The 14,977-nt window shown below is 39.1% G+C and overlaps 1 protein-coding gene across 2 annotated transcripts in view; it reads right to left on the reverse strand.

The window, feature by feature from the left end:
• LOC309362020 (cysteine-rich hydrophobic domain-containing protein 2-like) overlaps nucleotides 1–14,977 on the reverse strand; it is a gene marked incomplete at its 5' end in the record, with an annotated part of 30,229 nt that continues 15,252 nt past the window's right edge. The window contains 5 exons of one of the 2 annotated variants that reach the window (XM_081897495.1): nucleotides 1–3,298; nucleotides 5,302–5,361; nucleotides 5,644–5,700; nucleotides 8,298–8,453; nucleotides 10,610–10,664. In XM_081897495.1, the coding sequence (XP_081753621.1) occupies nucleotides 3,248–3,298; nucleotides 5,302–5,361; nucleotides 5,644–5,700; nucleotides 8,298–8,453; nucleotides 10,610–10,664 (379 nt within the window). In that variant the 3' untranslated portion in view covers nucleotides 1–3,247. The remainder of the gene's footprint in view (nucleotides 3,299–5,301; nucleotides 5,362–5,643; nucleotides 5,701–8,297; nucleotides 8,454–10,609; nucleotides 10,665–14,977) is intronic. The other variant, XM_081897496.1, reaches the window with a different exon arrangement.

Consider the following 14,977-nt stretch of genomic DNA (forward strand, 5'->3'; position numbering starts at 1 on the left):
GGTGAAGAGGAAGTCAGGTTTGGGGCAATCTTTGTAGCTTTACACAAAGCTCCTGCAGCTTACTGAAAACTGAAAGGGCTGACATCCCCATTCCTCATAACATTTCACTGCTGTTGAATCAGTATGAGGACAAGAGGAAGGGCGGAGGTTCACACTGTGTACACATGCCTCAAATACTACCCCAAATAGGATGAATTGGGTAGTATTTTACATCTGTAAAAATGCAATACTTACATTATTTGAATCAAGAAAATTCTGCATGCTACTATTAGTAGCAACACGGTTGGACCATGTTTTTTTCATTAGAAATTCAATTAACAAACATTTGGCTCTTGTACACCTAACAGGTAACACGTATGGACCCTTTGTCAGACAAACTTTGGAATTCAACTGAGCTTTTAAACTGTCTGAGACTTGGAAGATTTGTAACCTAATCCTACAAAAGAGGAAAAGAGAGATTAATTGGAAACAAGTCACACTAGTGTCTATGGAATTAGCTTCCACATAATATGATCAGAATGGGAAGGTGGAGGTGTTTTTGTACAAGTCTTAATTTAAGACATACTACCAAAATGAAAAAGCTCCAAGCCTGGCACAGTGTTATGATTATTTGAAGCAAGCATGGGGTGGGTTGAGAATTCTACTATAACCACTGAGCAAAGAAATGACATGCATCTAAAAAGACACATGGATAGTATTCAGAATTCATTACAAAGAGTGTCAAACACACACTCAAATCTTCTCAGTGCTAAGAAACTATCCAAAGAAAAACTCACAGGGGGAGGGGAATAATAGTAAGATTTGTGGGGTTTGGGCTATTCTGTGATATTTGAATGTAACAGTTAATGCACTGTAGCACAAGAAGCTTCAGTTACATCAGGCAAGAAACAATATTTAGAGTTACACTTTTTGGCAATACTGTACATAACTCTCAACACCCTTTATAATGATTGGAAAACCACTACACTGCATTTCACACTGTGCCACATTATTTGGCTATTCAAATATTCATTCTGCTTTCCAATACTCCTCTGTTCAATACCATGAACATTTTAACAGAATGTGAAATACCTACACTGAGTAATAAAAAGGTCTAAGTAGCAAGCAGCACCTCAAAAGTTCTATTTAACTGATATTCCATTTTTAATACTCAGTGTTCCATTTTAAAATCCAACTGGATAGCTCTTGCCATCAGGAATTTGCTCCCGGAGCCAGAAGCCTGGGCATCAGTAAATATTTCAAGGTTCATGTTATACCACATACCTTAGAATCCTTTGCTTTCGCAGCTGTGCAGTGTAAAGCATACTAAGGAGCACCCTGTTTAAGTCCATGATATTAAGGATTCCATAGGCACTCTGGTGCATGCACAGAGCTGCAAGTAAGCAATGGCTCCACCATTCTACTAAATGGGCAACCCTAAACATGCAAGTGGTATATGCATACATAGATGCATGCAAGTTCTTGATGAAACAGGAGCTCTGGTCTGCACAAGAAGCTGCAATGCAAGGCTCATGATGGTGGTAGCTTGCTTTCTTCATCGCCACTGTTACAGCAGAGCCACAAGCAAGCAACATAAAATTGCAGGGACCTTCTGATCCCATTTTAGTCACAATTATAGCAACATACTGGGGTAAAACTGGAATATGTAGTGTGAAAATACATGTAAACCAAATATTCCAGAGTCAAAGCTAACATATTCATCAAAGAAATATTTCTGATGAATGTTTGGCTTCCCAATTCTTGAATCCTACCCTGCACTCATTAGAGGCTTTTCAGGTATAAGTGGCCTTTTGTGCTCAATAATATTCAGTCCACTGGACAGAGAGATATCCAGAGATATTCATAGAATCATAGATGAACACCTCACCTCCAAAATCAACCTGTCAATGAAAACCAAGCAAGGCAAGAGCCACCAAGCTGAGTGCATGTCTTGACATATAATTATTCAAAGAGTAAGTTATTGAAATAGAGGAACCTGGTGGCTTCCAGATCTGCCATGCTATTTCAGTAGTACAGCTTACCCAGATTCTTTGAACTTTTTTAGAGGGATAGTCTTCATAGAAGGATGAATCATGTTATGCTGAACAAAATAATATTATAAGAGAATACCCAAGTACAACTCTGCTAAAAAATTATTTTCTTTACTGTATTTCAGTTCTGCCATAGTCCTTAAAACATAATGTAGATTACAATCCTACTCACTAAAATGTCTACTCAAAGATAAGTCCCATTGAATCCAATGAGGTTTCAATGGTAAGTGGAGTTAGGATTGCAACTTTAGAGTAGACCATACTTAGGGGGATTTTTGAGTGTCATGAAAGCAGACACTCACCCCAGTGCCATATCATAAAATGCATTTGAAAGTTTCCCCAGTTTCAATGGAAGCTAAGAGGCATGATGTAAGAATTTCAAGCCAATAATCCCACTGGGTTTGTGACACCTTGGAAATATACAGGTGTTGCAATAATACCTTTATAAATGTGATACATTTTCGCATTCATTTACTAACAAAGTGCACCTGAGCGGGACTTCTGGTAGTATGCACAAACCCATTATTGGCTTCATAGTATGGCACACTAATGGGTCATACAATCAGAAGAATGCTTACAGACATAATTCATAATAAATCTATGTAGAACAAATGTAAAACAATAGGAATTATATTACATTTTGTAAACCTTCATGTAGTATCACACTTAACATTATACAATGAGGCAATAGTTATAGACCCATTGTCTATATTGCAAATGAACCCTCACCTTGCTTCCAAAATGTAAAATGAGCAACTTTGCAAGTGCAGGACAAAACTAGTGCTGCTGTTCATTGCAAGTCTTATACAACTGGATTATCAAAACTGTATTAATAGTTACTGAAAGCTAACCTTGGTTGTTTCTGTCAAGAATTTTTAAGGTAGTGTGAAACTGATGTATTGTGTCAAAAAAGGCTACAAGCAGCACTGATTCTATATCAATAGTGGCTATTATATCTGTAGTGACAACTCTGCATCATTAAAGAAGTTTAAAATAATAATTCAGGGTACACACAGAAGCCTCATTATTTAACATTAAAAATGTGCAAATTGTTTTCTTCTTAAAACAAAGGAAAGTAACATAGCAACGAAGCTACTCTACTAAAGAACACCTTTGTGTTTAAAAATCACAGAATAGTAGACCATCTTCTCTCCAACATCCCCTACAAGGCACTACAGGTAGGAAACGACAGATAACATGAAAGGTAATACTGCTCCTCAGTCAGGTCGAAATATGGGATATTTTGGTAAGAATTCTATTAGTATTACCTATAGAAGGGGAAAAAACACAAACATATATTAACCAATACATTCAGCTCATTAGCGTACAGAATATTAGGTAAGCTACAAGTAATTAAATATGTTGGGTAAAATCACGGACAGTACTTTATACCAAATCAATCACTGGCCCATTTAATTCATCTCTTCTATACTGACTGTGCTAAGGCTGTTGGGTGCTAAGGCACATGGTGAAGTGTACCCAATTGACAATACAATGGTCCCTCGGGTTACATAGTGCTTCGGGTTAAGAACTTTGCTTTGGGATGAGAACAGAAATCGTGCTCGGGCAGCGCAGCGGCAGCAGGAGACCCCATTAGCTAAATTGGTGCTTCAGGCTAAGAACAGTTTCAGGTTAAGAACGGACCTCCGGAACGAATTAAGTACTTAACCTGAGGTACTACTGTATTTCAGACCTTGCTCCCCCAGTGGATCCTGAAGGTGCTTTTTCACTGAATCTAACTTGGCAGTTTTCATCTTCTGAGTTACAGCTGCTTTCCGGTTGTTTATTCCTCGAAGTGGCACCACCAACAAAGGGAGAGTTATCAGCAGTTTTGTTGCCTTATATAGCACTTGAATGATCAGTGCAATGTGGGAAATGAAGCTTCTGCAACAATGTGGCAAGTCCATAAAAAGGGAAGCTTGAAACTTCCCTGATCACAAACCTGGCAGCCACTGTGGCACCGTACACAACCTCCTCTCTTCCCACTGCTCATGCCATGACACCACTGAGCAAGTACAGGGCTGGTTACAACAGGTGACTCTGTCAATCTGAAACCTTTCCTGAACAAGTTACGCCCCTAAACACATGCAGAGGTCCTAACTAATCCAGGAGGAGGTGAATAACTCAGCACTAAAGGCTATGGGAATCTGAGCTAAAGGTCTGCACATATATGCATGTAACTGAAAATTCCCTGAGTGCCACAGCACCCCCAAAAGGGGGGGGGTTGAGTCAGTTTTTAAACTTACTACACAGAAACCCATTCCTTCACTCTCAATCTCAAATGTTCAGGAATTCCAGTACGGTTCTGTAAAATTCAAAAGATATAGACCTTGTAATGGAAGGTACATGGCTAATACCTTGTTGCTACAACCAGCTTGCTTAAGAGCCACAGCTGAAATCTGTGATTTTTAAAAAGTCTGATGGGCCAGTCTGCATCACCTCAGGACCTAAGATGACCACATTTACTTAAATATATATATGAACCAGAATGGTTAATGATGGGGGGGGGGTGACAACGGCGACAAAGGTAAATGTAGATTCATGATATCCACAGGACAAACAGACAACTTCAGAAGAAAATCAATCTGCACCATTAGCAGCATGAACAGAAAGGAAAGGGGACGGGGGGGGGTAGGGAGGAGAGGAGAGGGACAGCTCTTTCCCACCTATCTAATTTGCACCACATGAGTAACTGGAGGCAAGGAACTGGTCTGAAACTACAGCTTGGAAGTACAATACAGTGGCAACTCGGGTTACAGATGCTTCAGGTTACAGACGCTTCAGGTTACAGATTCCGCTAACCCAGAAGTAGTGCCTCGGCTTAAGAACTTTAACTCAGGATGAGAACAGAAATCGCGGCGGCAGTGGAAGGCCCCATTAGCAAAAGTGGTACCTCAGGTTAAGAACAGTTTCAGGTTAAGAACGGACCTCCAGAACGAATTTTCTTAACCCAAGGTACCACTGTATCATATTAACCATTCTTCCCAATGCTACCAACTTTCTTCAAATGTTGAAATAAGGCAGGCTTTTTGGAAAAGAGAGTGCCCCAGTGAATTAAACAGACGGATACATAACCAATCCTATCCAGGTTTACTTAGAAGGATTTCCTACAGATTTCAGTGGGGCTTATTCCCAAATTAGTATGCACAGAACAGAAAAGCCAAGAGTGTTTTGTTCAAAGTAAGAGCAATTAATTGAAAAATCAGTCAGAAAAATAGGGAAACACGTTTGTAACCAACAATCTGTTAACAGAGAAGTATAAAGTACTTACATACTCCATCATATTGCTAGATTCGCATTTCCTTTTACTCAACTTCCAGTGCAAACCAAGCTAGGAAAGTAATATAATGTTTAGTATTACCTTAATGGGAGCATAATATTTAGCATAATGTAACATGACTATCTGTGTATATAGTTATTTTATCTGTCCATTTGGGATATTAGCATTTGTAAGGCTACAGCTGGGGCACATAAGCAATACAGAAGCATCTTTAATCCAGCAATGTGTCTTTGTTAATTGCATACTACTTGCTTATAATAAATGTATTCACACTAAAATTGAAAAAACCCTGAAACACTCCACCATGATTAAAGCAGCCACTTCCCTTCTTACCTTATGATATAGTCTGTTATTTTCCCATTCTAACAACTTCTCAATTGATCTTCTAGTCTAGGAAAGATGACCAAAATAGTATTAGAATATGGATTCAATCAGTTTCCTTAAATATGGCCCATAAAACTGGCCCATGTGTCTGTTGCAATTGACAAGGAATTCTGCAAAGGATCTCTCATCTCTTTGGCTCTACACAAATAAGATAGGATGAAGGAGAACACAACAGAATAAAAAACATACAGTCTTCTCCAGTTTCGATATAGTCCATATTGAACACTGTTTGCTGTGAAGAACAAGAGCGGAAAGTGTTGTTGTGCTCATACCGTTTGTGGGCTTCCTAAAGGCATCTGATTAGTCACTATGGGAAAGACTATATTGGCCTTTGGTCTCATCCAACAAGGCCATTCTTATATATTTTGTTCTGTGAACCATCCTGAGACTTCTGGGTATAGGAAGGTATATAAATTCAAGCAAGCAAGCAAGCAATAAAAATTAATATAAAATGAAATATATGACCAGACTGCTTGCAGTATTTACAGAAGTTGCACAGGGGTCAGGAATTTTGATGATCATTAGTGTCTAGCCTCAAAGTAAAAAGTATATCTGGACTGTTCCAATTCAAGATAGATGACAGTGGGGAAACTATATTATGAATGTTCACTATATACTTGTTCCTAGTCATATTGCTGGGGAACAAGAGCCAAAGAGTGCTATTGCACTCATATCTTGCTTGTGGGCTTCCCATAGGAATATGGCTAGCCATTGTGAGAGCAGAATGCTGGACCAGATCCACCTTGGGCCTGATCCAGCAGGGGTCTGATGTTCTTAGGCTGTGTAGGAAGCACTATGAAACAAGAGAGCAGCTTTTTAACAAAGCCTTCTCCAGAAAATTTTCTATATACAGGGACTAATTTTTTTGCTGGAGGGAGCATTCACTCATGCCACCTCTAACTGCAGTCTGAAGTAGTACAGCCAAGAAACATATTAGGAGTCATAAGTTTATATCAGTGCTGGGGAACTTGTAGTCCTCCAGATGTTGCTAACTCTAACTCCTATCACTGCATGATCATTGTCCATGCAGGATGGGGCTGAGGAGAGATGGAGTCCAGCAACATCTGGAGAGTCACAGGTTTTCCACCCATGGCTTATGCCATATTATGTAAAGTATTTCTATCCTAATCTTGCAGTCTGAAGACATAATACACAAGGGGAAAGGGAGGAGGAGGGGGGAAAGGAAGGTGAGGCACCAGTTCTTAAAGTTACAGTTCTTATAAAGACCAGCTGTGATGGAAACAGTACAGATAGCCTGACAGAAGGGCTCCCACCAAGTGATAGTTGATGGGAGGGCCAGTTAGCAGGGGCTACGGAATAGCCTGGTGGAGTAACTGGAAATGAGAATGGGTTAATTTCCTTCATGAGTGTAAATTATTCCATGGATGAGCTAATCACAGGTACAAGGTCAGACAAGCCAGTGTTCTGACTATATCTGTGATATGTCATGGCAGCTCCATGTGTCAACCAGTAGGTCTGCAGTTTGTCTGTCTGTCTGTTGGTTAGTATGTCAATATTACCTGTCCACTGTTACATCTTTACATGTTATAAGTTATTTAAAGTTATTTAAAGCAACCAAGATACTGTACTTTGTAGTTGTATGCATCTGTATATATCTATCTGCAAAAACCTACAAGCTGTATATATCTACGTCTATAACTGTTTTACTGGGCCTTATCTTCTGCAATAGTAAACTATCTGAACCTTTCTCAGCTTACATGTGGTTACTGCTACTGGAAGCAACTTCCACTGTGTGGGTATCTCACCTGAGACTCCCATCATAGCCCTGCTTCTTTTCTCCCCCTCTGCTCTATGACCTGATGGAATAGTCCTATGGGATTCAGTTGCAACACTATTGGAGTTTTGGCACAAGTGCACAGGGTGATCTTGGTGGCAACTGGTTTGAAGTGAATTAACACTCAAGCAAGAATATACCAACCAGATTTAATACTGGGCCTACTGAAATAGCTATGACCTTCATTTCTCTAATTTAAAGTGAGTAGAGGTTCCTAGAGATCTGCCTAAAACAGGCATAATTCTGTACCTTTCTTATTTTCCAAACCTGTGCTGTCTTCTGCTCTCTATCAAAATGAATGCATTATGACCAATTAGCTAAGGTTTGGGTGACAAGAGCTTTGAAAGCCTCAAGAAGGCAAAACCAAGGCACTTAGGGTTTATTGAAAGGACACTGAACAAATTCAGGCATCTAGAAGTATTGATTGTATTTCTACAGAAATAACTTAATAGGCAAGTAAAGAATTTAAGGCCATGAGTCACACAGGACTGTTTAGAAAAGAAAATAATGTATGAATCAATTAATTAAAAGAATAAATTCTGCATATCATGGTGTTGTAATGAATTTTTATCATTTGGATATAAATCAGAGTAATAGAGTTCTTGTTGTTTGAAAAAATAATGAGAAAAATGCTGACAGAAAAGCACAGATGTTCTAGGGTCAGTACAAGAAAGATGTGAATTATTTTGATATATATTCAAGAACAAAGGTTTGTGCAACTAATGATCTAAAAGCAATAAAGAAATTAAGAGGTCAAGCAACTTCAGGTAGCTGCTGGTAACACTAGTAGCCTTGTATGTGTACTTACTCTTTTGTTCAGACAGACAGCAGGCCACAGACTGCAGCCAAGCGTGCAGCAGCAGCACAAACAGCCACAGAGAAGCCATTTTACACTGATAGGGAGATTCTTCTTTAAACATACATTTACACGACTGATACTTGTCTTGAATTCTTCCGGAGCAACCTGGGAAAACAAGAGATAAACCCATACTGGGAACCATGTATATAGAGAGGAAGTAGAAAAAGAAAATATAATTCTGGGATTTATTTATTTCATAAAATTTATATGCTGCTTGATTGTAAAAAAAAAATATTGTAAAGGCTGTCAGGAATTAGAACTCTACTGCCAGTTTGTGTGTGAGAAAATACAGTAATCACTAAGGATGAAATTTTTGTTTTAGTTACTCTACAGACACTTTTGGTATTCTTACTTGTGTTTCTTGCCTGCATAAATAGATTTAAATACTTCAACTTCATACCAAATCAGTTATTCTTATTATCATCATCATAATCAATGTTAAACACAGTAAAAAGTGAGCTCTCTCCCCCCCCCCTCTCTCTGCAAATACAGTTTTAGCAGGCTACGGTAAGCCCCACAGTCCTTAGGATAATGCTGAATGTGTGAATTATGGAATCCTTTTCACACAAAGGTCGCAAGGTACGGAAACGTGATGGTCCTCAAGGAGCAAGTGACCACAATAGTGGTCCTCAGTAAAACAGTGTTTTAGGAAATTAGAAATTTTCTGGAGGAAAAACAACCCAGACAGCATTCTAAGAGATTCCTTTTCGGCCCAGTACACCATAAAGGGGAATAAAGGTGAAGGGAAGGGTCATAATATTTTACAACAGGATACAAGAGAGGAAAGGAGCAATGACCAGCAGGCTCCCTTTCCCTTCTTTGGCCATCATAATCACAGCCCAATCAATCACGCCTTGTGCCAAATTACAATACGAAGGGAATGTTTTATGACTTACACTTCCTTGCACTGGACACCAATTTCCCCACAGAAGTCCTTGTTGTTTTAAGATCAGGACAGGAAACTGGACTTTCCCCCTAAAGGATTATTGATTGATCAAGGTGACAGGGAAGTGGCAGATTTAAGGCCATATATCACAAACCAATATTTTCATCCATCAACTAAGAACTGAAAGCTAGGACTGAGACTTCTTGCCTGAACATGCAATTCTGTTGCATGTTGAGAAGATTACCAACATATCCATTAAAAGAATTAAGTGAACAAAAAAAGGGGGGACAAGAGTTCGGGGTGAACTCAAAGATTTACCAAGGAAAAAGAATGATTGTAAAGTTGAAGAGGAGGGAAATGAAATTTATTGTTAGGGACTATATTTTGAGACCTATCCCCATTCTTCATCTTGTCTTTTTAAAGTTTATCATTGGCTTCCTACTTACAAACTTCCTTTTGTACAAATTAAAACAAAATCTCAATCCAGTTATCTCAGTTAAAAAAATAATTACACAAAATATGTTCACATTCTTTATTTATGAAGATGCTTTGTATTATCAACATGTATGATCAATAATATAAGAATTCAAATATTAAAAAGCAATCCAGCAATCTGAAATGTGGAGTTTAAATGTAATTGTTCTGTTGCATCTTAATCCTACAAATATCCTTTTTAAATATAAAGGTAAAGGTACAGGATTAAATATACTGTATAAGGAACAAACCACACTCAGCAGAATATCTTCACAATACTTGCTATAACTCAGCAATATCTTACTATTGCTAAAATTAGTATGTATTGGCATTGTTATAACCCAGAATTCCATGATATTAAAAGTGTTGCATGGTAATTGCTACTGACTTTAACTTAAGTATTTTAAATTATGCCTGTGTTGAAAATGAAATGGATGGTAGTTACAGAACCAAAGATAATATGTGTTCCAGACAGTAGCATCATTTATAATTTGTTAGTGCTTAAAATGTACAAGGCACTTTACATTTAAAAGTGTACAGATCCCTATTGCACAAGGTATTAGTTGTGTGCCAGGACATTAGAAAACTGAAGCAAGATTTGTGGAAATTATAGATGTAAGAGAGAAGAAATAAAACAAAATGAGGATTCTGGGAAGAGCTAAATGAACCTTGAATCCAATAAGATGAAGTGACTAAGATGTCAACGAACCAACACCTGGTACTCTGCTCCACAACACATTAACTTGAATGTAAATTCCATGAAAATCAGTGGCTGGATCTCAAAATATAGGAGTACAGGTCAGGATCACCAGATCTTTCAGTTCTTTCAACATTTAAGACATTCAGCCGACTGAAAGAAAAGCATTTTTGCAATTTACACGGGGTACATGTGCTGACTTACCTTCCCTGTCAGAACAGAGGGAAATTCGGTGTCAAACTTGTTGGTTAAGCCAAACCTTAAAAAACAAAAGAGAAAAAGTATTTCCACCTAACTTGTTTCTAACGCCATAAGTTATATATCGCTGCTACTTTCCACATCAGCTTTCAAGTGTTCATAGTACATTTTAAAGTACTACTGAAAACGTGCAGAGAACATAGCTCCTTTTATTAACACTTAATTTAAAAACCACATCCAAAGGCATGCACCTTCCTCCCACTTTCATGGTTATAGACTATTAGGGCAATTGATGTTTCTATTTGTATTAAGTAGTGACTATAAAGTTCATCTGTTTCTTGCTTATGCCCACAGCCTGATGAACTGTAAAGAGTACTTTGCTGAGATTATTGCAGAACCTGAAAACTAAAGGAGGAATTCAACATAGCTCTTGACAATTGTTTCAGACAGAATGATCCCCCTCTTCTCTCCCCATATCCTATTCCAGAGTTTCTCGTGACCCTCATAGAGGCAATCGGGGGGGGGGATGTGGGGGGAGAGGGTTAAAGCTGTGCAGTCCTTTCTTGGTATTCTGCTAGTGAGACTCATCAGCTGAATATGACTCTAGGAATTAGGGGCATAATCCTTTCAACAAAACCGATGCAAAAATTATTGCACTTTGAACACCCCCCCACACTTTACTGTTGAGCTCCCTTTGGATGACAAAATGACGCAACATCTTAACAGTAATCCCAGTGGGTCCCTCACAGGATGGAATCACAGCAGTGTCATTTTGGCTTTGCTACCTGCCTTGCATACACCAGGGCTAGGCGATGTCTGGTTTCCAACATCAGGTTAGATATCACCAGCTAAACTTCACAATAAAACAATGTATCACAATGTCTGAAATAAAGGTGAAACTATGTGGCAAAGAGATAACCTCCTTCTTTAAAAAAAAATCAACCTTTATTTTTAATACGGAGGGAAGCTATTTATGGGGCACCAAAAACGTAAACTCCAGGAAATGGAAATGAAAACACTTCACTCCTTCTTTTTCACCAGTGGGTGTGGGCCAGAGGGAACAAAAAGGAAGGTGAAGAAGCACATAAGGAAGCATAGGGGGTGTGGGAGGGGAATGTGTGAGAAAGCAAAGGGGCAGGGGAATATTAGGGAGAGTACGGTGGTAAGGAGGAGAAAATGGGGAACGTAGAGGGAGACACATACATGTGTGTACACACAGAAGCAGAGAAGAGAGGAAAGGGACAAAGACATGAGGGATACACAGGCACACATTCATGAAAAGATTTTGGTTCTTCTCAAGCCACCATGGCTTGGCCCCCATTGCAGGAAAACTTTGCAGTAAAAAAACAGCAACCTTTCTTAAAGTGGCACTGTGCAGTTGGTGCCACCAGATGGATTTTCTCAATTTTGCACCACCTCAGATTTTTGAATGCATGAAATTAACTACCGTACGTAAAAACGAGAACAGAAATAATGGACTGCAAACAGTGTTAAGTACCCCAAGGAAGAAAAAACTCTGTAAGAAAAGCAGGTCCTACATGCAATGTATCATATGATAAATGATGCTCTGCTCCTTGAAAACACATGGAGACTGATAAACTAAAATGAGCACCCTACATCAATATAGGTCAGACTGTAACTAGGGCTGGATGATGTCTGGTTTTAAAAATAGTCGTATATCACCAGCAAAACATCACGATATAATGTCTGAAATAAGGATGGAATTATGAAGAGGTGAACGGGGTAATGTCCTGGCACCTGCTGCTACTTAGGGGTCTGAAACTTAATCCCCCCATGCTTTTAACATATTGTTGCCACTGTTATTTTAAAATACAAATAATTTTTAAATTAGGACACTTTCTCTAAAATTAAAGTTGTAGAAGTAATTAGCAGCATGGATATGAAAGGAAAGGTGGGAGGAGGTTCCCTTACAGACACAAGGGAGACACAGAGAGAGAGAGAGAGAGAGAGAGAAGCTGAGAAGGCACAAGAGAAGATTCAACAGAGCAATGTTTATTATTATTATTATTATTATTATTATTATTATTATTATTATTATTAATAACTCATAAGTAAATAGTCGCCATTTATTTTTCTATGGAACAAGTGGTGACTTCCAAGCCAATCCCAGCTGAGACCAGCAGCAGTTCAAAGGCAGCACTGGACAGCTCAGCTCTTGAGAAACGAGGCAAAAAAGACTTTCAAGTTTAAGGAGCTGCAGGGCAATGGAGAGTGAAGGAAACCCTCTCTATTTACTCCGACACAGAGAAACATCGGAACCACGGCATAAGGTTCCCCCGGCTTTGTTTTCCTGCCTTTGTTCTGTTGTTCCGCCTGCACTGCTCTGGCTCTGGGAAGGAAGGGTTCTGGCATGGTCCTAGAGCCCTTCCCTCCTTCCCAAAGATGGGCAAGCATTTACTATCCTTCGGGGGAGGGGGTAGTGCCAGGGGTCTGGAAGCCAGACAAAATGGAGGCAGTTTGTAATCTTTCACAAAATGGAGCCTTTGGAATGCTAATATCTGGTGCCCCCACGTGGATCTTCTCAATTCTGAACCTTCTAGGACTTTTGGATTAATTAAATAGCATAGCACTGTGTAAAAATAAGAATGACAATAATGGACTGGAAATGTTAAGAACCCCCCCCCCGCCCCGTTCCCCAAAGCAGATCCTACATGGAGCATCCTACAAAAAGGAAAATGGCTGCAGCTAGGGCTGGACAATGTCTGGTTTACAACATCGTGATATGTCACCACCTAAACATTGCGATATTACCAATATAACACAATGTCTGAAATGAGGCTGGAACTATGGGGCTATGTCCCGGCAACTGCTATTCCTTTAGGTTCTGAAACATAAATATCTACTTACCTTTAACATATTGTTACAATATTCTGTAGAACACATAATTTTAAAATTATTACACTTTCTCTAAAATTAAAGCTGTAGAAGTAATACGTGGCATAGATATGAAATGAAAGGTGAGAGAAGGTTCCCTAACAGACACAGAAATAGGAAGGCAAGAGACTGGAAGAAAGATTAAACAGGACAAGGTTTCTATTCTTATTATTTATTCATATGTAAAATAACCCCAGTCTATTTTTCCTTAGGACAAGACTTTGCTTCCAAGCGAGCCCCGGATGAGGGCGGTAGCATGCATCATTTCAGAGATGAGGCAGAAAGCACTTTCAAGTGTCAGGAGCTGTGGAACAGAGTAAATTGATAAATGGAGAACAAAGGAAACCCTCCTTTGCTCTCATTCCCACCCACAGAGACACCTGAACAAAGCTGTGATCCCATAAGGTTTTCCGGGTTTAGGGAGGGTGGTGCTAGAGGGCATCCCAGAGCCCTTATCTCAATTTCCTAAAGGTGGATAAGATAATGGACTATAGACGATCTATTGAAAGATACAACTGGAAAGATATAACTGTGGAGGAAAACCTTGGGCACAGCTCTGGCTCAGGGAAGGAAGATCCAGGGCTACTGCGGGGTCCTAGAGCCCTTCCCTTCTTCCAAAAAATTGGGCAAGCAAGTACTATGCTTCCGTCATTGGGAAGGCTATGCCAGGGCTCTGGCATCCCAGAGCCCCTGCACCACCCTCCAAAAGCCAGACAAAATGGAGGCACTGTTATCTTTTATAAAATGGCTGCTTGTGAGCGCTATTTGGCACCCCAAGTGGATCTTCATAATATTGCACCACTTAGGACTTTTGCATTAATGAAATAGCATAGCGCTGCGTAAAATGAGAACAGCAATAATGGACTGCAAACAGCATTAAGCACTTGAGGGATGAAAAATCCCTACAAAAAAAGCAGGTCCTATATGCAATGTATCATATATGAGGTTCTGCTCCTTGAAAAAGCATGGAGATTGACAGACTGAAATGAATATCCTACATAAACATAGCCCAGAAAGGAAAATGGCTGCAGCTAGGGCTGGACAATGTCTGGTTTTCAACATTGTGGTACCTCACCAGCTAAACATCGCGGTATACCAGCATAACACAATGTCTGAAATACGGATGGAAGCAACTGCTACTTAGGCATCTGAAACTTATAAATATCTCTTGCCTTTAACATATTGTTACAACTGTTATTTTATAGTAAGGATAATATTTAAATTAAGACACTTTCTCTAAAATTAAAGTTGTAGATGTAATTGGTAGCATAGATATCAAAGGAAATGTGAGAGAATGTTCCCTGATAGACATGAGGGAGAGAAAAACACACAAGCATGGGATTAAACTATGTAGAGGCAAATGGACTCATGTCCCGGCTACTGCTACTATTTAGAGGTCTGAAACATAAATATTTACTTACCTTTAACATATTGTTATAACTGTTATTTTCTGATACAGATAATTTTTAAATTAGCACA

Source organism: Podarcis melisellensis (assembly GCF_964234715.1).
Source record: "Podarcis melisellensis genome assembly, chromosome: Z".
NCBI classification, from domain to species: domain Eukaryota; kingdom Metazoa; phylum Chordata; class Lepidosauria; order Squamata; family Lacertidae; genus Podarcis; species Podarcis melisellensis.